This window comes from Camarhynchus parvulus, chromosome 4A (genome assembly GCF_901933205.1).
Source record: "Camarhynchus parvulus chromosome 4A, STF_HiC, whole genome shotgun sequence".
NCBI classification, from domain to species: domain Eukaryota; kingdom Metazoa; phylum Chordata; class Aves; order Passeriformes; family Thraupidae; genus Camarhynchus; species Camarhynchus parvulus.
Window position 1 is genome coordinate 9,862,622 of NC_044600.1, and position 27,368 is coordinate 9,889,989.

At 39.9% G+C, this 27,368-nt stretch overlaps 1 protein-coding gene across 6 annotated transcripts in view; it reads right to left on the reverse strand.

The window, feature by feature from the left end:
* Positions 1-27,368, reverse strand: part of TENM1 (teneurin transmembrane protein 1) — a 469,105-nt gene that overhangs the window by 67,377 nt on the left and 374,360 nt on the right. For all 6 annotated transcript variants that reach the window (XM_030967968.1, XM_030967972.1, XM_030967969.1 and 3 more), the window contains 4 exons: positions 17,084-17,300; positions 10,057-10,176; positions 8,051-8,312; positions 5,229-5,496 (listed from right to left, as the gene is read on the reverse strand). In XM_030967968.1, coding sequence (XP_030823828.1) covers positions 5,229-5,496; positions 8,051-8,312; positions 10,057-10,176; positions 17,084-17,300 — 867 coding nt within the window. The remainder of the gene's footprint in view (positions 1-5,228; positions 5,497-8,050; positions 8,313-10,056; positions 10,177-17,083; positions 17,301-27,368) is intronic.

Sequence of the window (27,368 nt, forward strand, 5' to 3'; positions counted from 1 at the left end):
TATTCATCTGTCAAGTAATGATGCCACTAATTTTCCTCTGTCTGATTGCTATTGTATGGTATTTTTTGAAAAAGGGTTTTAAGAGATTATTATATTATTACAGCTATAGTTACTACTGCTTCAAAGCAGAAAATAGTCTGTGGTATCAGTTATGGATTTCATAAGATTATAAATCTCCTCCAATGACTCGTGACTTGATTGTTTATTGCGTTTCTGCTAATTACCTGAATAACAGCTTCAACAGAAAAGAATCCATGCTAAAACAAATTGGTTTTAATTTGTTTGCAGACTATAAAAATTATAGTTAGGCAGAAATGGATTGACAAACTGAACATTTCTAGAATTACGCATTTATCTTAACAGGCTTGCATATTACCAAAATACCTGATGAAAAATCTTGAATTTCCCTAAGGATGGTGGGTCTTGGGAACTCAAATTGATTAAAATCCTTTTCCTTTAGTTTCCATAAAACAAAGCAAAATTTCAACTTTTTGATATCTCTAACATACCAAACTTTCAAAAAAATTATCTCTAACTTTACTAGATTTCAGTGAAATAATCTAGTTATTAATTCTTCCATTAATAAAGGAAGAATAATTTTTTGACACCAAATTCCGTAATTTGATCTAGGAAATACTGAAATAGCTCAATCTTTCCAAAATAGAAATGTTTAAAAAATATTTTAAAATAGAAAATTTTAAAAAAATTAAACATTTTAAATAGTTTCTTTTCACTTTTTCTATGTAACAGCTTTAGATACATTTTACTTAAACCATAAATAGTTTTAATACCACCTCAATTCCATTACTGTATACAATCAAAATATTTTGACCAGCTCTAACAGGGAACATTTCTGTTGGTAAGACAAATGTTTAATGGCAAACTGAAAGCTGTTCCTTACAGTAACAGATCTAGAGCTCCTTCACCATTTTAGCAGAAAGAACCTGTTTTTGCAGCTGAACTCTGATTTGTAAAAATCACATTTCCTTAACTACTGTAAATATTGTACGTTTCAAACATTACAGGTTTCAGTTTGAGGGTCCAGCAGCCACTTTGTCCAATTCCTTTGTTAAAGGAGCTCTTACAACCAACACCAGCAAAGCTTCTGGGTCTCACCCTGAGCTGAGAGCCCAAGAAAGGGCAGGGAAATTCCAGAGCAGCCACATCCTGTGCTGGCATGAGTCAGAAGGGTTCAGTAACCAAGCACAGTTTTCTAGGTGTTAATGCCGAGAGAAGATACAGGGCAGATTTTTCCTCTGAAGCAACCTCACATTTGCCACCTACCCATTAAAATCTTTCCTCCATTCATGTGCTTAACATGTTCAATCCTATGTGTGCCCTTCAACACGGCCCCTCAGCCTGGCCCAGGGACCTGTCAGGGACACACAGACAGTTACCAGGAGGGACAGCTTTGAGAGCTGGGCAAGGGAGGCATAGCCACCCACAGGGTCTGGAATCTGGGCCCATGGATCTGCTGGGGCATCTTTACCAGGGCTGGAGCTAACTCTGTAAACCTCAGTTTTCTCTGCCTACATCTGATGTTTCTGAGCTGCCAAATACTCTCCAGGGGTTGTATCACCCCCTTTCTTAGAAGCTCACTGCTCCCTGCTCTCTTACTGTGCATAGCTGTCATTTTGTCCCCTCTCATCAGTGAGAGACATATGGACTACACTCACTTTGTGTGTGTCTACAACCAGGTTTCTATGTCAATTTACCCATATTTATGAAAGACACCTATGCTCTGTGCTCCAAGAAGAAATATCGGTGTGATCTTAGAGCAGGGTCTCCTGATCCACCTAACTGGAAGTCCTGGTGTTACTCCCATGAAAACTTCCTATCAGTCATTTTGCATGCAACGTAATCAAGGCAAAGTATAACACTGGTAAAGTCAGTAGGATGATTACAGTGCCACATGAGAAGTATTTTGTTAGGCACAGGTTTTGAGAAATGTAATTTTGTAAGTGAAATTAAAATCTTGGTCAGCTTACCCTCATTGTGGGGTGTTACTTTCTGATGCAATTAATTCATAGCACTTTTTGAGGTGACTGAGATTTCATTGTATAAATGTGAACTTAAGCAACTATGGCTTTAAATTTTAAGAGTCAGCAAGTACTGTTCTTTGCAGTCTCAAAATGGATTTCAAAAGATCTACTGATCATCTGTATCAAAACCCAATTATTTTCATACAACTATTAAGAATAATCAGTGTCAGACCTACAGCTTAAGGGTTTAAGACATAAAAGACACAATTAACCAGGACAGTAACCTTGACTTCAACCTCCCCTGAAATATTTGTACTTCTCTGCATCCATCTTCTTTTAACAATGAATAAAATCCAACCACAGCACCAGGTAGGGCTGCTGGAGAGCTCATTTATACTCAGCCCCAAGAAAGTTCATCCTTTCAGACCCCTCAGTGCTGCTGTGTGGGATGCAGGGATTTGCATGAGTCTCTATGGAGTTCACAGGAGCATTTATTGAGGATTTGACTGAAATCCTTTTCCTGTGTTAGATTACAAGGGGACATAGACTTTACCCCCGGATTTTTGTGTGTCAACATTCACATGATGCTTATTTATTCAGAACAAAAAATGCTGCTTTGTCATCTCAGTTGTTACTCTGAGAAAATGGCCTCTTGTGGGGAGCTTGGGGACTGGACACATGCCAGCAAACACTTCTCCAACAAGTTCAAACAGAACCATTTGCATGTGGAAATATGCTCAGAAAGTCTTGTTTTCTGTAACTGGTTATGTGATCAGTGCTGTCAATAACCCCAAAGAAAAATATAGATGTTTATAGTATCTGGAAAACCAAAAGCAGATGGTTATAATCCTGAGTTCTAAGACTTCAACCTGCTCCAGTTTAATTTAATTAAAATGAAAACTGAACAGAATGCATTATTAAATATTGGTAGTATACTGGCAGAAGAAATTATTTTGACAAAAATTCATATAATGCATGCAGATAAAGGTCCCTGAGTAACTACAGTGTGTCAAATTAAATAAAGCTTTATTGGAATCTAACAAAGCATGCGAGTAATGCACTTAAAATATCAAGATTTTTGCTTCTATTTTGAAAGAAGCATAATTAACTTAACTTTAAGGAAAAGAAAAAAAAATTAAGCACCAATTAAATAATTTAATAGTTATTACCCAGCACTATTGTGCAAGCTTTATTCATATTTAAACACACGAAGCTCATCTACTCCAAATTTGGGACACTAACTACAGTATCATTTCAGGAGATGCTATGTATTTGAATTAAAATGTTTTAAAGTCTGGATATGTACTGAACTTCCCAGTCATAAGAGGACTCTTAGATGATGCAGTGGGAGCAGTGTAGTCAACTGTTCCCTCTCAAACACGAGACAGCGACAGCCTCTGGACACAGGGCACACGTAGCTGTGCTGAGCAAAGCCCCAGGTGGCACCTGTGACCGCCTGGTCCTGCCTGATCACCCATGGCAGTGCCAAAGGGCAAGCTGGAATATTTTTTTAATTTCTGGATTTGCACAACTATGTGCCAACAACTCACCTGATACCTTCCCTGGCTGCAAAAACAAAAGGAACTTGTATCGGCAATGGGACAAGGCTGGATCTGCCCCTTCACAGGGTCTCTTATATCTCATGAGGCTGAGAAGGGCACTGCTGCTCCTTGCCACACACCACACCTGGGATATTCAGAACCTTGGTGGCAGTGCCAGCACCTGACTGAACCCAGGAAAAAATTGGGGAGTCAGTTTCTGAGGTTGGAGTTTGGACTCCTTTAAGCCAATGCAGTGTGTGAGCTACAGCTGGAATGAGAAGACCTGAGCTTCTGCATGAGCATTCACAGCAGATCAGGAAACTAATGAAGCCAAAAATGTATCACTTATTCCTTGGTTGCTTCAGTTTTCAGCTGAATTTGTTCCTGATCTGGCTCATTTCATGACCAAATGAATGTGAGTGGTGGCCCATGGGCAAGGAGAGAACGTGGGACTGTCCCTGCAGGCAGCAGCTTGTGTTGTCTGGGGTCAAGGAGACAGCAGGACCACAGCTCAGAGAAAACCTTCATCTTGACCTTTTCCTTAGCATGTTGCATTATGTAATCACACTGCACAGCTTGGTCTCATAACCCATCATGGACATCCCTGTCTGTCTATGCCAGCATCATTCTCAGGGAAGAAATGCCAAGGAAAATGCTAAAATGCTCCTTTTCCCCACTGCCTCCCCTCAGAGGCGCATCCCAGACCACCTGTCTGGGAGCACACAGCAACACTGTCACACACCAGAGCCCTGGGAGCTGCAGAGCCTGGCTGGCACCTTTTGCCTCTGCACAGGCCACTCTGCATGGTCAACACAACAGGTCCTGAAGGAAGTTCCTGGCTGCCCCTCAGAACAGCATTTTCATATGTGGAATGAAGCATATTCCTTGGGAGGGTGCACGACTCTGCCACCCCTGCTACTCTTGCCTGACAGCCTGATCTGCCAGTGCTGCTGCTTATTATCACCCTAAAAAAAAGCAAACAGAGCTGCTACCAAAGTGAATGGGGTTGATTCACAATTATAAGCTTTGCTTGTAAAGTAAGTAATTCTAATACAAAGCATCTATCAGTCCATTAAACAACATAACATCAAATTAAATTAAAAAATAGAAAGCCCTTAAAAAAACAAATAACAAAATTAATGAAAAAAAAGCTGGCTAAATAAAATGTGTTTGCACAGACAGCACTTTTGTAGCAATTCTCAGAACAGCCTGTGCTGCTTGCTGAACAAAGCCTATGAAACATGATGATTTTTGGATAAACATCTTTAAACAACAAATCAATTAGTTTTAACTATTGGGGACATGAAATGTAGTAGGAAAAGATGCCCAAAAGTTAGAATTTTGCAAAACCTAAGTGGAAATGACATTTTAAATGTCACAGCCAAAAAATGACAGAAACAATGACACACCAAAGGTCATATTCAGAGTAACATTCAAAAACAGAGACAGCTGAATATAATGCCATTAGTACATAACCATTCTCTGAGGGAAAAAGGAATTTTCAAATTGATTAAATTAGAAAGATGACATTGGAAGAATAAGAAAATAAATGTTCTTGGGAAATCATACAAGTCATTTCAGTGACTTTAGCTAAAGAGGCATTTGAGTTAAAAGAATGTAGGAGCAGCAACAAAATTTATCTGCCATATTTTCATGGCTTGATGTATGTGAGTGCTTCTGCTTACATCAAGGTGATTGTACATACCCATTGCCTCAGCCAGACCAGAAACCTTCTGTCCATATATATCTGTCTTATTCCAGGCAAACGTGTACACCAAATTGGCTGCAGCAGGAAACCATTTCTGAAGCAGACGACCTTCAACAGCAACGATCAGATGGACTTTGGCCATTCCAGAAGGGATGGTTGAGTGTGTCAGAATAATGCGCAGCAGAGTTTTATACCCCGGTGTCCGACTGCTGAGATAACTGAGCTTCACAAAACTTGAAGGAATTGCGATTTCCTCTTGGACCACCTTGGAAAAAAACACACCATTGTATCTACAGCCATGAAAAATGCAAAATGTAACAGTAAGAGAAGCTAATTATTTCACGTTTCACAATTATGATGTGAACACTGCACCACTGAAACAACTGGGTTTATTTCAGCAATGCAGTGGCCAGGCACAAATGACAAAATGTCCAACATCAGACACTGCTTGGTCAACCTACTGGATGGCAGGCTGTCTGTCTGATAAAAAGCCTCTTCCTCTGATACTTTACTCTATTGGGGAGCAAATATTGCATCCATGCACATATTCATACAAGCTGTACAGCTTCACCTTGTCTTTATTACTTAGTTTCCTTAATAAGCGCTCTTAACTGGAAAACGGTAAAATTTTTTAAAATATACACACACCTTCTATCATCTACATTGTGGTGTTACAATACTATCCTGCTTTGGAGACAATACCTTTAACTTGGGGAAGTGTTAAGAAAGAAAAAAACCTTCCTGCTAAACCATCCGTGCAGTTAGGCCAAGCTCCAGCAAGAAGGGGCACGGTGTATAAAGGAGCAGCTTTAGGAACCTAGCAAGCTCACTGGGAACACACAGCAGTGAGGATGAAACAGCCTGAGCAACAGAGTCATCTTGCTCACAGGTAAGTCCCCAGGGAGTGCAAGTGCACTCAAATCCCAGGGCCCTGCTGTCAGTGCTGCTGTCTGAACCACCTGGATTAAAGCAACCTTGGATATGCCCACTGCGGGGTGGTACCAATTCCCACTGCAGTGGAGATGGGGCCCTCAGCTACTAGAAGGAGTGCAAAGGCTCTGAGCTTGTTAGGTGAAAAAAGAAATTTGGCCTTGACCTTTTGAATGATGTGGGCCTTGGAGCTACAAAAAGGGATTTAGCTCCTGAGAGAAAAGAGCTGTTCTGGGACAGACTGTAAGAAGAACAGGCAAGAGACAAGAACAGCTTCTTGGAGAGTGCTACCACAGTCACTCAAAAGCCACCTGAAAACTAGGCTGTGCTTAACAAGGTTAATGATGTTGGTGCATTTCTGTACTAATGAATAAACCTGTCACAATGTTAAATTCATCATGCTTGGAAAAAGACAAACTGTTTTGTTTATATTTTCCAGTTTTAAAATTTTCCTTATTTAACAATAGATTACTTCACTTTCAACCAATTTTATTTACACACTGCAACAGTATCCCTGTCACAGCATTGCTGCAGTACAGCTGGAGGCCTGCCAGCACTTGTCGTTTCAACATATGAAATGTAGTGTTGCTAGGGAAATCCTGCTCCCTTTATTGTTCCTGATTTGCAGTGTTCCCCTTCTTTCCTGCTGACATCCCAGCTGCCCCCTCTGTCACGCATCTGACACTCCTTTTCATTTTTTAATAAAAAAATAGGAAGAAATATTCATGCATTAATACATGCTAATGTATCTCTGTCTCCTATTATTCTCAATTAATTTTTCCTCAATTCCCAGAACCATACAATGAAACTCAACACTCTAAGAAACCTCCAATGACAACAACAACAACAGAAAAAAAAAAAAATTGGGGAGCGGTTTCTGAGTAGACTGCATCTTCTGCATCTTTGAGTACCCCACTGTTCAAAGAAGACCAAGGCATATCTCATGTGGAGCACTGGGACCCACGTTTTTTCTTACTAGTGTGCAGCAGTTATTCTTAATTTATGCTCATTAGTTTCACTTAGTACATTCTGTGAAGCAATGGTATGACCATCAACTGGATGAAGCATGATAACAGTTATGGAGGTGTTTAGACATAATTCAGTTCAAGCAGAGGCATCTCACATGTAGAATAAAGCAGCAACACTTTTTTATGAGGCTACAAGTACCCCCCAAAGTATCTTCCAGCCTTGCTTGGTGAAATTAAAAGAGAACATAGAAGAGGTCATATTATTTAAAATCTAACTGCTCAAACAACATACTAAAAATTAAGGGCATTAATATGACCTGAGCTGTGTTTTGTTGTGTGCTTGATTCTCACAATGTCTTTTAAGTCCCAGGTAAAACAATAGTTAATTACAAGGTTAATTCAAAATTACTTTAAACACTTAAGGGAGAGTCACGAAAAAATACATAGAAATTAAAAAAGAAGTCCTAAAGATCATGTTAAAATTGCTCTCTACCTTGGTAATAAGTAATTAAAGTAATAAAACCCAAGAATCTGACATAAAGCTGTGAATAGATGGAACACCCCTAGGAATGCTCAAAGCATCATGTTTCACACTGATGTTTGGGAAGTTGTACTGTTCATCTGTAACTAGGAATGGTTTTGTGCTTCACTACCAACAAATCGGGATTTCAATCATAATTCATGCTAGCATTCCCCACTTTCTTCTACTTGAAGGTAAGAAATAAAGCACTTTTAAATATTAAAAAGTAAAGAAAGAACAAAGACAACAGAATCTTGTTAAACAGTACCAAATAGATGTGTACTGGTGCGATTCTGCCAAGTGAATGACATTACACCAGTTACTTGCTCACTGTCTTTGAAGATTGTCTAAACCTGGTTCTGCAACAGAACAAACTGTTAATTTAGAAGTCTTTTCATTACCTGCAGTTCTGGAATAACAGTTCCTCTTTCAGGACAGGACCCTCCAAATGCTGTCAAGGGGGAAGGGAGTACAATTGGATTTGGACTGATAAAACTACTGATGTCACAGGATGGTGTGTCCGACTCTGTTCTCTGCATTACAACTTTGTCTACAATGATAAATCTATTCCAAGGCAACCAAAGTGTTCTTTTTTCAGATATGAAAGGAGATCTGTCAAAAACTAGAGTGACAGAGATTCCTCCAACAGCCACAAGGTCAAAACTGGAAAAGAAAAAACAAATAGTTTTGTTTCTTTTTGTTTTTTTTAATCACATTACCACACCTTTCAATGCATCACAAAAACATTATGTTCATTATTACAGCTCTTAATTTTGTATGTGAAACCATTCAAGTGTACATTCCTTGTATTCACAAAGAAGCTTTACCTCTGTGTGCTTTCCCCCTTTATGCATCAACACCAAGACACAAAATTTCACTGTTACTTGGCCTCTCTCCCCTCTATTTATCTGCTAGCATCAATACCAGTGAGCCATCTGTAAAAGAACTGTCAACTCAGTTGCTTTGGTTTATATGAAAAGACATTCTTATCTCAGAAAAAGGATGCCACTCATCATCTGTGCAAGAAGAGCACCCAGAATAAGAAGGCTTAAAGCCTGTTAGGCCTTAGCTCTATTAACATAACCCTTTCCCTTCTTCTAAAAGCAGCAGGAGGAAAAGGTTGAGTACACTGTGCATATGACCTCCCCGTACAGGATATGAATTTTTTTGGAAGGATGGTGATTAATTGCACTGAGAACTGAGTCAGCTCTTGAACACAAGGAGGGTGATCCTCTGGGAGCTAACTGTGAAGAACCTTTGGCACATCTGGGCTGCAGAACAGTAGGATATAGAAGGAATGATGTACAGTCTCAACTTCTAGAGCTTCTGACATCCACAGTCAGGCAACACAAGGTAATATGTAAATAGCTACTTCACTCTCTGTATTACTGAATGCATCTATTATGGAGGTTTTTGATGGTAACAAACTGTGATAAGAAGTCAGACTTAATTATGCATATCTCATCACATTTCCCAAATGACACCGATTATATTCACAGCAAAATACAGGTAGCATATTTTAATGCAACAACTTTATCCAGGCTAGTGTAAGGAGGAAATGATAATTACTAACTTTCAGTAGTGTGATTTGAAAGTCAATAAACCCAGGTGAAATAAATATGCACACTCCTTACTTCTATAAATTGGCAAAGCCAAACAAAAAAAAAATTGTGGAAACAGTGACAAATTGCACCACTTTTTCCCTGCTGGAAGACAGCTTCAGATTTCTTGTAATTCACAATCCAGCCAAGGAAGATGAAGTCTTAAACTGCCCTTAAGAGCTTAATTGAAGTTCAGGAGCAAGTCATGACCCTATTGCAAATGGATGGCCAGCCCTGGAGTGCAATATAGAATATATTGAAACCTCACCTGCTTTGAGAACTGAACTCAGACCTGTGAGGGTGGGCAAGAAGGGGAAGCCAGGGCTGGTTATGGAACAGCAATTTAGCCATCTGTCTTTGGAAAAAGTCTGCTCCCACTTTTCCTTGTATGCCTCAGGTGATCAGCTAAAGGATTTGACTTCACTGACACCTCAATAAACTACTTGGATGATTCACACTTAACAATTAAAAAAAATGCAGAAGACAAGATATTTCCTGGAAAACCTGGCTTCTGAAAATATTCCAATGTCAAGAAGGTACTGTTACAGCAGACCTGGCACATTTTGACTTCAGAGTTTGAATGTCACTGGAATTTTGTTGCAGTTCAGGTTTTTTTGCTTCTCTTTCTTCTTTGGTCCCTTCACTGCAGAGAGCTCGAATCAACTGTGCTCCCAGAGCAGGCGGCCAGATGTCATCCTCAAGCCACACAGTGAAGTCTATGAAAATTCTATACATGAATAGAAGTTGGCAGATGCCCTTAACCACACAAACCTAAACCAGCGGAGGATAATACATGAAAGCCTGACCTGCCATCCTGTCGACTGATGGTGTATCCATACTCATTGTGGTGCAGGAAGCTGACATTCACTCCAACCAAAGGTGTTCCGTCGATTGCTACAACCTGGCCTCGGATGACACACGCCCGTCTGCAACAAGAAGAGTAGAAGGCAACAAGTTACAAACATGAGGAGGGTAACAAAGACATTGATTACAAAAACTGGGTTATGCTTTGGTCCCAGACAGACAGAACCACTCTGGTATCAGTGATTGCTGATTTTTGGAAGAGAAGTCATACAAGCCCAAAAGATTGATTTGAAAAAGCATTCTCTCATGAAGACGACACACAGACTCTCATGAACTGCTGGTATAGGGAGAATATGTTCCTGTTTCCTCACATACTTTAGGGTACTATTTGCTCTGCCACTGAATGGCACTGCAAAGGTTTCACTGATAGTGTGATTTAGCTGGCTGCAGCTCTAGGGAGTGACGGTTTGTGAAAGGAGAGGATGAAACCCCATTCTCTGCTGCTAGGGATAGGGCATTGCTGTCTATTAGAGAAAAGCTGAACTAATGTGATAAGGCAGCAGTGAGATACATGGGCTTCACCGAACTTCAGAAAGTTATACAGGTAAATTCACAGGGTGCCTAATCAAGTGTAACATACATTTTTCTTCATCCCCCATCACATGTGATGCTATTCCGAATTCCCTCTGGGATGCGTTGGACTTGCACCCACTTTCCACTTTATCCTCACATTCCAGTGAAGAGGGTGGAACACGGCAGCACAGCAGAAGACATCAAAGTCAATGGACAGGAAAGTGAACTCATTACTAAGTGTGTCTAATCAGAGGCTAACAGGATCACAGAGTCATAGAAAATGAGAGCCGAAAGGAAATACAAGACTTTATCTTGTCCATTCCTTTGCCTCGGGTCAGATCAACTATGCCTACATCAGTCCAGACAGATGCTTGTCTAACTCTATAAGCTCACCAAGTTACCCATTCCAATGCCTCTGCATGAGTGCTCTATTCATGGTAAGTTCTTCCTACTGTCCAATTTGAACTTCCACTGTTGTCCTTTCAGACCACTGCTTTCACCTTAGCCACAGAAATGGTGAAGAAATTACTCTTTTTCTTAGCTTTAGCCTTTTATCTATCTGAATAAAGAAACATACAGGAATCAGGTCTCCTAAGGATGAGAAGAAAGACATAAAATATCCTTATGATGTAGATTAGGACCCAGTGGGATTTTCTAAGGGCTTACACAGCTACATTCCACTGAAATTCCTCCCAGTAATTTTGCCCTGGGCTGTCAGCTACACCACACTTCCACTGGCTGAACCAACCCAGATCTTGGAAACCCATGGTACTACTGCAGCTATTTCCTGGAACTGCAGTTTGAGATAATGAAGTGAACAGTGTAGTGCTAACATTAAGACATTTAGGGTCAAAACCAATGCAATACTTATGAAGTGAACTGGCATTAATTACTCAATATAAATGACAAGCATAAATTTAGGCATTGTTATGTTTCTTTCTCAACTTGAAAATTTGTGGCAAACCTCAACAGACACATCCACTGCACAGTGAATGTGTGATCTAAAGGAAAAAAACTTAACAGCTCCTCAGACAAAAATAATTTAGGAGTCTACATATGAATTTTAAAAATACACCTAGAGAGATTAATTGACCATGATCCAATGAAATCATATGCAGAAATTGGAGAACATAAATTTCTGAAAATTTTGACATGCTTTTTAAGATCCCATTCTCCCAAGCCACTAACAGGACACTGATTTATCACCATGATATCATCAAACCTGTCTGACTATGACTTGAGAAAACACAACTGGTAAAAATTAACCTCTTGGCCACTACAGCATTCACCACAGTTGCTAATAGGAATTCCATGCTCCCAGGCTATGAAAAGATGCTGATAAATCCTAGAGGAATGGGAGATGCTGCATTACTGCCACTATGCAAAACAAGAGTTCTGATTTATCACCTGTTTTGTTTCCTACATGAAGTAAATGGGTTGGGGCCCTATTTGTGGCCCAAAATCTGCTGCTCCACTGCAGACAATTGAGCTCCTGTTTGTCTCAACAGACTCACAAGACTCACTCAAAAGAACAGCCAGGTCCAATTACTCTGATTTCTTAGAGCAGAAAATACTTGTTTATATTATTTTCCTGTATTTCTAACATCAACAGACGTGCATTTTCTTTTCCAATACCTTTATCAATGCACTCCATATATTTACAACACACTTTGGTGTGAGAGTGAGACCCCAGGGAGTAATCACTTTTAACTGCATTATTCTTGCACTCCTGTTTGTTCATTTCACACAGACTTGTCTTCTGACACTACTCTGTCCTCATATTTTATCAAGCACACAGATTTGTATGATAAAAGCTCACCAAAATCTCCATCCATGGTCTTTCTTTTCTTTACTCATTCACTTTACGTTCCATAATTCATAAATAATATTAAGAGACTTATCTTTCAACATTCTCCATTTTATTAATCATATTTTACAAGCCACACATATTTACGGTATGTGATAAAGGCACATAAACCTCATTATTCTCCATTTATCTGTACTGAATTGTCTTTCTAATCTCTTAGATTTTAAATGTTCTAAGCCTGCCTCTGTGCTCCTACATTTGTCCTCATTATTTAATGTCTCTTTATGATCTATTCTGTGTTGAAGAGTCTTCTCTGGCCTCTTTTTGAATTACCAGAACCTACTAAATCTTTGACTAAGCATTTGATCAGAATTAGCTTTAATTCTGGCATTTACTGAAGTTATGAAAACATTTTTCAGTTCCTTCCTGACCAGCCTGAGTCTCCAAGGCTCAGGAGATAACCAGGAGCCCCAGGTTGCAGCTGGTTCCCCCTTGTTTCCCAGTGCCCTGGCAGCTGACCCCACGTCCCCAGGCAGGCTGCCAGGCAGGTTCTCTGCAGCTCTAATGCTCAGAGAACACCTCACTTATTTCCTCCCCTTACAGAGCTTTTAGAGCATGTTCCCTGCAGCTCTGCTGCTCAGAGAACACCTCAGTTCCTTCCCTTACAGAGCTTTTAGAGCATGCTCCCTGCAGTGATGTCCCTTCGTACTCAGCTGCCACTTCACGCTTCCTTGCTTCAACATCCATCCTCTCCCAGATGAGCTGGAGGCCTTGCTACCACTCACTGTTTCTCTTCATTTGAGCAGAGAAACCTCTAAAGATCATGATGTCTCCTCAATGCACTGTGCTTTCTGCCTCTAAGACTTATTCCACACTCTTGTGACTGCCCTGCTTTGCTTTCTCACGGGGGATAACTTGTACTATCTGTCCAACAGCCACCTATGTGTGATGATTGCATAAGCTCAGACCTAAGGCTTTCCAAGTTGTTTTAACTTGAAAGTCAGTGCAAAAATGTCTTTTCTAATTTGGTGAAGCTGGGCAAGAACATGCCCCTGATAAGCTGCCTTAGTGTTTTCAAATGCATTAAAAATGTTCCCAGTCCCCTGGCAAGCTGTGCTAAATCTGCAACTCCAGAGGGAGCAGTTGGCTTTTTGAGAGAAAGCTGAGATTCCCACGGGTTGCAGGTGGCCTAAAAGAAGTAGAATTCCTCTGTCAATGCTTCATGGGTCATTCCACGAGCAGCTGAGGAACTCACTACTCTGTGGATCTCAGGTTTCTGCTGTCAGGTACTTGACATCTCTAATTTAAAATATGAATCAAAGTTTAAATTTCAGATGTATTCTTTCAGTACTTGTAAAGTATTTTATTATTTTACCATCATTCTGCTTTGCTCTGCTGCTACTTACCTGCTATTTTTTTGCATGTTAAGTTTCCAATAATCACCTCAGGCTGAGACATTAGGCTCAGACATGGAACTCTATCAAGCAGCTTGTGAATTTGCAAGTGTCACATTACCAGAAGATGTCATTTACTGTATTACATTTCTGATTAAAATCTTCAATGAGAGAAATGAAGCTGAAGGCTAGTAAGGTACATTCGTTTCTTCCTGCTGACAATGTTGCTGTAAGCAGCATTTGAAGGGTAATTAATTCAGTACCATACACTGGACCCTTTTTGTGGGCAATTTACAGGGAGTCAAATAGCTTGCCAGCAGCATGCATTAAAACAAAACAAAACAAAAAAAAGCCTCAGCAAAGAAACAAGCTAAAAACCTTCCTGAGAACAGAAGTTGACAAAAACATTATAATCTGCTACACCCTGCTAGATGCAGTAGGTTAAAACCATGCCTGATGTAAGGAAGTACATTTTCATTTATCCAGAATGTCTCTAATCTGCCTTTCAGCATGCCACAGTTTAAAAGGGAGTTTGTAAAAACCCAATGCATATGACACAGATTTGACATAACAAAAAGTCAAATGTTTTGCAGACATGTTGCCCCTTAACATTATTTTTGGTGTAGTATTTAGCCATGGCTCATGCAACATCCTGACTGTACTGTATAAGCCAAATGATTAAATATTAGACCTAAGCTAAAGTCCAAGATGCAAATGCAGAGGGATAGATGTCTCAGCAGCTGTCAGAACAACTAGTTTTACTATTTCAGATTATTTGGAAAATTCCAGGATATGGCAGAGACCAAACACGTCCAAGTATGAAGGACAGAGATAATCTTCACCATTTTTGATAGCTTTCCAAGATCTAATCAACATTGTGTCTCCAGCCAGATTCATGCAAACATCACGCATACTAGAGTTCCACTGATCTGTGGTATAGTAAAACACTGCACAATGTATTTTGAAGACTGAAAACACTGGGTAGATGTCTCTTCCTTAATGCTCCTAATGGTCTCAGAGATTTCTTGTAAAGGGAAATGGAAAAAAAAAAAAAGGCAGACAGGGCTTGGCAAAATTGGAGCACCAGTGGGAATGGATGGCAGTACTCTGAAATAAATACGTGCCACTATTCCATCCGATCCTTCCAACATTTCATGCTGAACCACCAATGCTATAAAATCAGCGCCATTGCAGGCAGCCATGAGTTAATATCATCTGCCTAGACACAACCTTTTCAGCAACAGCCCAAAGGAGATTAAAACCCCTCAAGCATTCTTTCCAGATAGGCTGGATCACAGATTTCTGATGTTTTTTACTGTAGCAGCAGTTGTCTTTCCATATTTTTTTCAGCAATCTTAATTCCCAGGAGAAGAACCGACACAAGATGACAGTCAGATTGGCAATGTCAGAGGAAGATTTCTGAACAGAAGCACCACAGTTTAGCTATTGCCTCTTTCAGAGACCCTGCTTATCTCTCATCCTTGAGTAAAATTCTGGCAGTTTTTAATAATATTTGACTTCTGGATGAACAATATTTAAACAGCCTGGAAGACTCAAGGATCAAGCAAAGTGTGGACTGAGGAACCCTTTGGGGTGCCCAGAACATTGCAGATTGATGTTGACAAACCTCAGGAGACACAGCACAGCACGAGTCTCCAGGCACTGCCCTGACTCCAAAGATGCAGCCACCCCCATCTGAATCCCAATGATCTCAAAATATCTATGAATTTGTCTACAGTGGGAGGAAATGGTATCTGGGGCGTCAGTGATACACCAATGCCAGCAGAGTCCTACTCCTCAGTGGCAGGAAGTCAGAAGCCATGGTGAGGGTGAGCTGCTGCTCCCATAGGGAACTTCACTGCTCTTCAGTCTTCAAAGGCATGGCAGGTATCAGGGTAAAGAAATGAAATACTCAGAAACAGCTTTTAAATCCAAGTTAAATCCCATCAATGATAGCTTTAAAAGATCAATTCCTTATATCCATAAAAGCACGTTGATGGGATTATGTACAATCTGGCTGCTAACATTTGCAGTGTCACAGAACACTGTACAGGCAACTTGAGCACTCACCTCCTCTCTGGGAACTTCCCACTGTGAGGCATTTTGATGAGGAAAATTTTTCAGTGGTGACTTTTGGTTTAAACAGCATAAAGAGCCAGCCAAGGACCCTGCCCCAAATACAGTGGCCTCATTCATAAGTGCAACACTCCAAGAGACCCACCAGCGGCAGGTGGGTGCTTCTCATGGAGTTCATCTTCATGGCCTATTGTTCTACATATTTATAACATCCTGTTATATTATTGATAGTGATTAAATGTTTAGGTATTTCAGATCAATAATGACTGTTTACAAATTTACTTTATTAAAAATTAATGCTCAAGAAAAAAGTGCACTAAATTTGTGTGCAGGATTGTGTTGAGGTTGTAAACTAAGTGCTTTGTAGTGTGAAAATAAAAAATTCTTATGTGCTTATTACTGGAACATGGTTTATCTAATGCGGAGGTCTAGTTGACAGGGTAATGGTCAGGTGATGTGGATGATTTGTGGGTCTCTTTGTCAGCATGTAAGTTATAGCTTCCCAAGTGAACTGCAGCATAAAAACTTATGTGCCCCTCTACTTCAAATGTTCAAGAAAATATGTGTTACCAGGTTTTCTGAGCAAGTAAGTGCCCTTTTTCCACTGCACAGTTCCCTCCTGTTAAAGTGCAAAGCAAATCGCACAAACACTCAGGGAGCACTCCACTCTTTGCATGATGACCTGCAGCACAAACCAGTAAACTCCACGCTGCTTTATCAAGGTGTAGCAAAACCAAGGAAGTTTTTAAATTTATGTAAGTGACACATATTAAATTCATTGCACTGTAAATACCAATCAAATTGTACTGGGCAGAAAAGTAACTGAAGACAGCAGATGTGAGCCCAGCTTGTCCTCCTGCATCCTGCCATTATGTATGCACAGTGGGAAGGGCTGAACTTCCTCTGCTGATTTTACAAGTATGAAACAACTTACCTTCCACAACAGCCAGTCTTGTTAATAAGAGCAGTAGAGTGTGTTGGTGGGACACTTCCACCAACCAGACAGGTAGCACAAGATTCTCAGCTGCTGAGACTTTAAATTTTGCTATCCTCTTAAGTATTTTATGAGCACTGGCAAAAAATTTTCAGCTACCCAGGTATCCCCATTTTTTCCTGGTTAAATAATTAAATTGCTATTCTCAATATTCAGAAAAGTCTTTCATTTAAAAGAAGACTCACCTGCTCTCAAAGGAGACATCTCCTGGGATTACATGAGTGCTTTCCTTCCCAATAAGGAACCTGATTCGATCATAGAAGAGCCTTGGAGGATGCTGAGAGAAGGGTGGTTGGCTGTGCTGGATAAGATCAAGGGGATCAGGTGAACCCTGGCAGAGAGGACTTGAGTAACAATTGCTTTGCTGACAACAGTCAGGGTCTACACAGTCTGTCAAGCCATCTAAAATGGAAAGAATGGAAACGTCAGGAAATTGAGCAGTTCTGAGAATAAAGCAGCACATTTATTATCAGAGAGTACAGGAGGGATGTAATCAATGTGAAGGCATGCTGATTATGACACAGTCACATTCAATAAAGCATGCTTAGTCCAGGAGGGTTGTCTGTCATTAACACTGTATCACCTCACCAAATCCTCACTCAGTGAGAAAACAGAACCTATAACTAAGTGAAAAGGGAAGAGCAGGGAAGAGTGCTCCCTGCAGACCAGGCAGAAGCAAGTCACCACACTTCACCTGTCAGTGCAATGTGATCCACACTGTGCAGCTGCTCCCTCTAACAGCCCTTTATTGTCAGCACTGCCTGGTCACCCCAGGTGGGACATCCACTCACTAACCAGACCCCAGTAATGAGGTCTGAAATTTACCCAATTCTCCTAAGTGTCCCCACTGCAGTAAAAAAATTGTATTTTTTATAGTTATCTAACTTCTGCTTTAAGCCCTACAATAGTTTTACAAGTGGTTTAAGATATTTACTTTTCATTTATTGGTTGCAATACCAGAATGATCCAGAAAGGGCATAATTGTAACTACACTCCTGCAGCTGATACATGAATACACACTTAGATTCAGGCTCTATCCCAGTGACCAGAGAGTTGCAATCCTCTCCACAGATGTTTGCACCATGACAGCAATTTGCAAAGTGAAAAGAAAGCTAATTCTCCTCTGTCCATTTTCAAGTATGAAAAATAGAAGAAATAATAGATTTTTTTCAGAAATCTACATTTCTTCATGAACAAACTTGCAGCAACATTTGTGGGTGAAATTAATTAACTTAAATATCTAAAGCTTAAGATGAAAAATGCAGCACTGAAGTGCATCTAAATTAAGCACCTAAATAAAACTTAAAATTGGGCTATTGACATTTAATTGTTTCTACCAGCAGCTTAGATGTCCAAATTGGCTAAATTACATACTCAATCAGAAACAGATTTAATAGGAGATGGTAAAATGTACAACAATCTTCTGCAACATCCACTTTATGACTTAGCAGCTGTGTTGCTCGCATCTAAAGCAAGATAAAGGTGTGTTATCCTTCAACAAAGACACTTTGTATTTCTAACAAGGTTGGTCTGAATAAACGCAGAGTCATCACATCACTGCATGGATCTCCCTTGTGTTGAAATTGGAATGCTATAGGATCAACATACTGTTGATATTTTCAGATATTTTGTTGATACTGTCAGATATTTTCAATTCATGCTTTGACTTTCTATGTTCTGTTTGTACCAACACTTTGAAGTCTATCAAACTGCACCTCAAGGGTGCTCTTGGAGGGAGCAGGGGAGCTCCTGGAGTTTTGTTGCTGACTTTAATGGGTGCAAGACCAATCCCCAGCCAAGCCTACTGCTTTCTCAACAGAGCTCTGTGTGAATGCTCAGTAAATGGCAGCATAAAACATTCACTTTGAAAAGAAAGCAAAAGCCCTTCTACAGAACAAACACATATAATGAAATGGGCTTTCCTGGCATCTGAAAATCCTTGCCTGACCTAGAGCAAGATAATTGCTTGGCTAAGCAAAAAATATTAACAAATCTATCCTCTGCAACTGGGAAATCAGATAGAGCATGTTAGTTTTTGTAAAGATGAGCCAAGGGCAACTGTGGATAGCTAGCAACAATAATCTAGGACCCTCAGCTCCAGCAGAGCTGGCATGGCTACAGGTCAGTGTGTGCTTTCCACATTCCCCAAGTCCTGGAGACAACAGGCATTTGCCAGCAGCACAAGAATATCTTCACAGGGCAATGTTGAGTTTATTGACTTTGAATGTAGAAGTCATTTTGTATTCAGGAAAGCCTAGGAAGCAACTGAAATCTGCTGGGAAGTCAGGAAACGAAAACAGTAACGGGCCTCCAGTCTAAACAAAAGCACACGGGAAGGGATGGAGGAGTTCACAAGATAAACCAGAGTCTTTTTCAGTGTGTTCTGATGTAAAAAAAAGGGTGTTTGGGTTGAAACTTGAAGAGCATGCTTGGAACTGCAAGGAAAAAAAAAAGTTTCATCTATTTTTTGTCCAAGGAATGAAGCTCTCTATATTCTTATTAAGAACTGAAAAGCATCAAGTTACAGATGCTTTTCAGCAGATCATCCAAGACTACAAGTATTAAAGAATTCTAGTAGATCTGAAAATGTCATAAAGACATTGAAATCCCTGTGGTTTATAGTAGTGCCTCTGCCAGGGGAAGGGCTGTTGCAGTGACAAGTCTTGTTCAAGGAATCAACAGATTTTCTGGAAGATACCAATTTCTACAAGCTCACCACTGTCTACCTAAGAAACTTGACAAACTTTGGTCTAGCAGATTTTGTGCTAATCAAAAAAAAAAAAGAGCACTTATTTCAGAATAACAGTATCCATGGGGAAGCTATTTTGGAGTCATTTATTCCACACTAGCAATTCTGATTAATTTTTTTCCTTGTCAACAAGCTATTAGATGTGTGAACTGAGCTGACCTGATTCTCTAATATATGTACGAAATAAAAGTGAAAGGTCACAGAAATATTAGAGTATGAAGGTCTGCCTAGGAAAGAAATAGCTACAAAAAAACCCACTTAACTATTTTGCTTTTTCTAATACAGTCCTCATTTTCCTCTGCTTCAGTCAAGAGCTTACATACCTGGTGACCAACACAGTGCATTCAGGCTGGACACAAAAAGAAACCAAAGAAAGAGAAAGCAGTTTTCCATCTTCCAGTCAGACTCAATTTTCCTCTTTTCTTTGCAGCTTACTTGTTAGCAACAAGACTGCCTTATAAACTCTTCCAGGTTGTGCTAATGGAGTTATTCTGGTTTGAATTACTTGCATCTGGTTTCATTTGCCTCTTCAGCCTCCCAGGGCTACAACAGGGAGGGTTTCCCATTAGGAGGGTGTGAAGTCCCAGAAGCACATCTGAAGAAGTCATTTTGAGACTGGTGTGAGTCCTAACAGTACTACAAATGTATGAAGTGCTGGATTCAGCAGGAACAGCTTACAGGCAACAAAGGCTACAAAGTCATCAGAGAAAGAAACTGCTACCCAAAATATCAGTACTAATGTAAAGGAGCAGTGTTCTAGGTCACACACCATCATTCATGGGCTCTCTTTCTCTCTCATGGTGTTTTTTTAAAAAATATTTTAGTTGATCAGACGAGAATTTATTTCAATCTCCTCTCACAACCATGCAGAATGAAAGAGAAGACATGTTAGGCTCAGAGAAGATGCTTCATGGGCAGTAGAGCAGGAAGAGCAGAAGCAGCAGCTTCTCTGTGCACCTTTAAAATCATGTATTTGGCCCAGACTGCCATGTGTATTTTAGGATAATTAACTACAATTATCTGAATAATGAAATTCCAGCTTTTCTCCAAACAACCAAAATTTAGAACAGAAACTGACTTGCATAGAACTTAAAAATATTTCTAACATTATGTGAAGAAGTAAAATAATAAAACACCTGTTTCAAGGCAAACAGGGAACTCTTAAGCCAAAACAAAATCTTTGTTCCTCTTTAGGCTCATTCAAGACATTGATTTTAAATTAAACAATTTAAAAGGAAAAAAAAAGCAAGAAAATCCAAATCTAAGACCTCAAAAGAAAACTCCATAATTTAGCACAATATCCATCAAAATGAGCCAGGCAAACCAAGCTGGTACAGAATCACAAGCTACATATGGAGTGAGGTCGTGATAATGCAAATTGTATTAATAAGTGCCCATGAGGATAAAATTTTCAACAAGCCAATCCTATTTGAAATTAGATTTTTAATCCAGGAGAATAACCCAGGGAAAAAAAACGAAATAAATCTTGTTTATAAATTATGTTGTCAAATTCATGCACTTGAAAATGCTACAAATACATTAGTCAGTTCTTAACCAGTGGTCACAATTTCAGTTAAATTTCCGTATCAGGAACCAACTATTAAAAAGCTCACTGTGTTAGCAAATCAGCAGGGTTTCTTTTACATCTCAGGAGACAACAGCCAGGAGTATGAACAAACTACTACAAACAGCAAACACTGTAATTCATACAGCAGGAGATCCTTGTACACTGAAGTTTTTACTGTCAATTACCCCAAAGAGCATCACAGCATAGGTGCAGACTAAAATGTATTACAGATGTGTAAATGGTTTTGGTTTGTTACTACCATTTTAAAATTTATTTTATATGAAAGACAGGCACATTCACAGTACACTACAGACTTATATAATAAAGTGATTTACATTTTGATGAGTCTGAAATTATGGCTTCCCATCCTCCAGGTACCTTCTTTTGTATGCAAGGATAATGATGAACTGGGATTTTTGTTTTGAAAGTGAATTAGAAAATTAAAATATGTTTAATATTACTGCTAAAACAGAATTTACAAAGATCAACTTCAAGATAGAAAGCACTTCATAGTACTCTTCAATAATTTAAACAACCTCAAAGCAAAGGCAGAGCATGCCAAAACAAGTTCCTCTGTTTTCAGTCACAGCACTCCTATCTGCATTGCAATAGATCACAGATCTAGGACAAGATTTTCCCATTCCTTTGCTGGGGAATAGATTTTTTTCAGGAAGCCTTCTATAAGGAATGATATTAATATTTATTGGGTCAGGACTGTATGTCAATGGAATCACACAAAGTTTTCCATCAAACAAAATACCTCTTCTTGCTTATACATTTATATATATATATTCCTTCTTCTATATGATGGAAGGGATGTCACAATTGTTGTGAAATTACTTCCTCAGCTATGCTTCTGCTACAGTCATAGCAGGCTCATGTTGTGCTTGGTACAGCACATTTTCTGATGTACACATTGGGCAGCAATCTCTCTTCTACAGGTATGATCACCTTTAGCAGCCAGAAAAAACTGGCAATGGACCTGTGGCTATGGACCTACCTCTCCACTGGCTACTTTCCATCAATATATATCTCTCTACTTTCTATGTCTGGAAAAATGCTGCAGAGCGAGTGCATTTCATATGTTTTGCATTTGAGCTTTCCATGTGCTGCAGAATACTTGCGTTAAGTTATCTTTAAAATAAAATAACATAACAGTTGGAAACAAAAAAGGCATTTTGTCAGCTCTAAGTTAATTGCAAGAACATTGAGCACGTCATATATTCTGTGCCTGGTACAAACACCTGTCACCTACTTTTCAAATCCCAGCATCTCTATTCTTCTCAACCACCCTTGTAGTACTTGCAATTCATGAGCACAAATATGGCAATATCACAATAACTTGTTTCTGAAAATGGATCTGTGTCCACAATTGGTACAAATTTTCTAGATACAATTTCAGGAGCACCCAAGGACAGTAGAGAGGCACTGCATGGGGACACCGGTAAGGGGACAAAGAACAAAATGGTTCTCACCAACAGTGGTGACCTTCCCTACCTCACCAGTGAAGCATACAACAACCTGCACAGCAGCTTCTTTTCTATTAAACCACCGAGACACTTCATTAACAGGCTATGAAAATGAAAAATTCAATCAGACTCTACCTCCCGTGTTGCTGATGTTAGTTATTTTAATCAACCATCCTCTATCATTAAATTCTGGTGAGGAAAACACAGCTAGTTAGCAATAAAACTTACAATTGCTCTTCTTCTGCTTAAAAGTTTTTTAAATGAGCAGAGCTCTCACCCTTTCAATCTTTTTTCACACATGCAGAAGATGTACTGAAATTAACTACCTGGTTAATGTAAATGAACAGATTTGAAGTTTTATGGTAATTTCAAACCCAGAATAATACAAGAAGTGGTATAGGTGCTTATATGGTGCATGAACATGTATGCAGACATGCTCACAAACACATCCTAATGATGCACTTGCTCAGTGACACGAACATCTAATCTCTAGATTAGATATGTTGTGCTTAGTTTCGGGCACCACGACATAAAGCCATTAGAAAATGTCCAAAGCCATTAGGGAATGTCCAAAGCAGAGCTATGAAGATGGTGAAAGCCCTCTAGGAGAAGCCCTAAGAGGAACATCAGGGTCACCTGGCTTGCTCCTGGAGGAGACTGAGGAAGACCTCACTGTGGTCTTCAACACCTGCAGAGGGACAGACACTGATCTCTCCTCTCTGGTGACCAGTGACAGGACTTGGGGGAACACCATGCAGGTGTGTCAGGGGAGGTTTAGGTTGGATATTAGGAAAAGGTTCTTCACCCAGAGGGTGGTTGGGCACTGGAACAGGCTCTCCTGGAAAGCTGCCACAGCACAAAACCTGACTGAGTTCAGGAAGTGTTTGGATGACACTCTAGATACATGGTGTAATTTTTGGGGCTGTCCTGTGCAGGGTCAGGAGCCACACTTGGATGATTCTTGGGGGTCCTGTTCAACTCAGGATATTCTACAATTCTGTAAGTACCAATGAGTTTCATTTTCACTACTGCAGAGCGACCCAGAGGGGTGTGAGTGTATCAGTGCACTCGTGCTCCGTCTATACTGATCCCAGTGAGTGCAAGCTAGAGATGGAGCTGTGAGATCTGTGTTCAGAACATTTTCACAGAAAGTAAAAAATGGGATTTAAGTGTCTCCTTAAATATTGCCTGTGCTGACTTTATTCACCACAGGCTCAGTTCAGTCTAATTAGTGTTGCCAGGAATCCAAGCAAACGGAATCAAAGAGTAACTTCAGAAGAGACGAAGAAGCAGCAGCAGCAACTATCAAGAGTCTCTAATGCTTATTCATGTGCATTAATTCAAAGTGCCCAAATTTTATCCATAATGCATAGCGGGAAGCAGACAGTGAGGCTGTTAACTGGGAATGCTGGTGTTTATATAAGGAAACCCATCAGTGCACCTATGGAAAGGCTGTGAGTGCTTTACCCAGGGAGTACCAGCAGTGTTTGGCCTTCCACACTCGGGACAATACGAATATATCAGGGTTTTCAGAAACTCTAAGTATCCCTAGAGAGTCCTTGCTGCTCAGCAACAATGAAAACCATTCCCATCAGTATTATTTATATTGGGTAATAATAGCATATTACTTATATATGGACTCAATATCTCTGTGATGGATGGGTTATTAGAACGCCAATGGACGGGTCAGAAATACATCAATATTTTAGCAGCACTGGTTATCAACCCAAGGCTATGCTGAGTCATATATTTCCTTGTGCTTGCAAAAGCTTGGAGAATGCTACAATAACTGTCTGAAGTGACTGAAGGCATATTTGGAAAAGAATTCAAAGCTTGAAGTAAACAGCATTTTCCTTAAAAACAAACCAGCAAGATTGATTCATGAAAGACAAATGATAAAAGGAGATGCAGGCAAATTTAAAAGGGAGATCTGTATCAAAGAAACTAATGGGAGTGACAGGCTGCAACTTTCAGCTTGAGACAAAGACCTGTTTTTGCAGCAGCTGGGTAAATACATGTCCAAAAACCAGGCAAATTATAGCTTGGCTACAACTGAGCGGAGTGTGACCCATGAGTGCCCTGTGTGTCCCCACACCTCAGCGGTGTGTTCTGCCTCCTGCCCCAAGAAATAGGCACCTTGCCTGCAAAGAGCTCAGCAGAGCTTTCTAGAGATCTTCTGGAGCTACTGGAGCTTCCAATGAATCTAAATTAGTGGCAGAACAAGAGGAAATTACTTGCTCAGATGAGCTGAATGGCTCATCTTATAAACTGAAATCAAGTCAGTTGTGACCGTGAAAGAAGGAGGATAGGGAATGGGGAATTATGCTGAGGGAAGCCACAGTGAGGGAAAGGCCCCACTGCAAAGGACACCTGCTTGACTCCTTGGCATTTTTTAATGGACATCACACTGCTAACAGACTGCAGAAGCACTCCATGAGAGCAAGTGCAAACCATGCCATCGTGCATCTGTTATAATGCTAAGACCTTTCCACTGATATTTGTAGTGATATTTGAACAGGTAAACATGCCCTTAAGCCTGCAAGCAGGAAAAAGCTAACAGAGACTTATGAGCTGGAATGGGAAAGGCAGCTCTGCTACAGCCAGGGAACAAGTGCAGCAAATCCTAATGGGGCTCTAAAAGAAATTGTACTTTCCCTGCCCCTGAGAATAGTTCCACGTGTTTTATCTTACCACCAGCAGTAACTGCACTGAGGGGATCTTGGTGCTTCAGTGGCTGCAGGACCAGGATGATTGTGAATATGCTTATGGTTTTTCTTTATATGATTATATCAGTTCTTAAAATATTAATTCAAGACCTTCTCCCTCCCAAAGGGTAAACAACAACACTAACTCTTCCTCATGCCAATTAAATGACATTAGTGAATCCTTATGGTTGGGACTAACCTGTTTTGTTTTTTACTGTGTCTCTGAATGTGGTTTTGAATTATAAAAATCTCATGTTTTCTATCCCTGAAAGTACCATGTGACAAATTAACTGAAAAAATAACTTAAAACTACACTAAATTATCCCTCTGTCTAAGTCCTAAAATTAGAGTTTGTTTGAAATGATAATTCCTGAACTTTACTACAGCTTTGTTCTTTGGTGGTGACCTCCTCTTCATGAACATGAAGCACAACAGGACTGAGATATAAATGTTTGATTTAAACACAAATGGAATGATTAAGACCTTTGCTAGGTGAGAATTCCATGATTTGGCCTATAAAAGGGCACTTAATTATCTCTTGGGCTACGTGTTACTGACTATGTCATATCCTAAGGCCTTAGGAAGCTACCACCTGTCAGCTGTGTTTAACTCCCCTCAGCTGCAGGTGAAAATGCTAATAACTTCCATCCTGATGAACCTACTCCAGGTGTGTAGCTTGGGGGATGAAAACTTGCTATGCCATTGTAATATTCTCATAGTCTAAGGCTCAACCTCCCAGCAAACAGGACTTAAGAGGTAATGTCACACCTCCTTCCCAATTCCTGATTTTCCTGTTGTGTTGGTATACAAACCCTGAAACACACAACTTCTGATTTCATCTAACACTGGTATAATTCCAAAGACTTTAAGGGAATTTTACTAATTTATACTCATGCCAAATCAGGTCCTACAAACTTCATATATATATATACATAAAGAAGTGGTTATAATATGTAGATATAATTTTCTTTTCTTACAGGAAATTGTGAAGAAAACTTAATTACATTTAGCCCATCTGTAGTAGTCAGATTAATTAAATATTTCTCTCTGCACTTATCTCTAATTTTAATGTCAACAGAGCTGTCCTAGTCCATGTTATGTTCCCATTAAAAAGGGAAAAGAAAATTGCTTTTAAAACCTGCAGTGAAATGATGTGAAGTGTCTGCCTTAAACTGACAAATTCAAGGAGATTTAAAGTGCCAACTCTTCCAATAACTCAGTGTTATTGCAGAATATAAAGCACCCAAAATCACACTACAGGGCAGTTTATACAGAGCCAGTTCACAAGAGTGTATCAGAAAATGCTTTCCATACATTAAGGCTAACCAGGGCTTAGTGGGCAGATCTAAGAGCGCAGTGAGTCAGAGGCTCGGGCAGCGGGGGAGAGCAGCGACAGATGGGAGAGCACAGGGGGCAGGGACACCAGCTGTGGGACCTTGTGTGACAGGGACACACTCCAGTGCAGGAGAGCACAGACACTGGGCAGAGACAGGGTTCTTGGACCTCGTGGAAATAAAGTGGAAAAGGAAGGATATGAGAGGAATAAGGAGATTTTGAATAGGGTTCAGAAATGAGGGAGCCTTTGCCAAAGGACAGCAGGGTCTTAGAGCCCACAGGATACAAAATCAGAAGGTCTCAAAATATATCTGTAAATGAGGAATCATCACTGAGTCAGAATGTTTCTATTGAGGTCCCACAGTGACCTCAGTTTTTGGACCTTCATCAAGCTTAATTTATCAATGACCTAGAAGAAAATAGACAATCATCATAGCAAGGTTTGCCCCTACAGTCCAGTGTAAGATCTTATCCAGGACACTGATGTGGTCTTTAGGTGTGACACAATAATATAATATGTATTTTAATACATCTCAGTGTACAATCTAAGGAAAAAGAAATTAACCATGTTTTGGGCTGATCATATAATCATAGAACTGTATGGGTTGGAAGGGACCTTAAAGATCACCTTGTTCCAAACCCCTG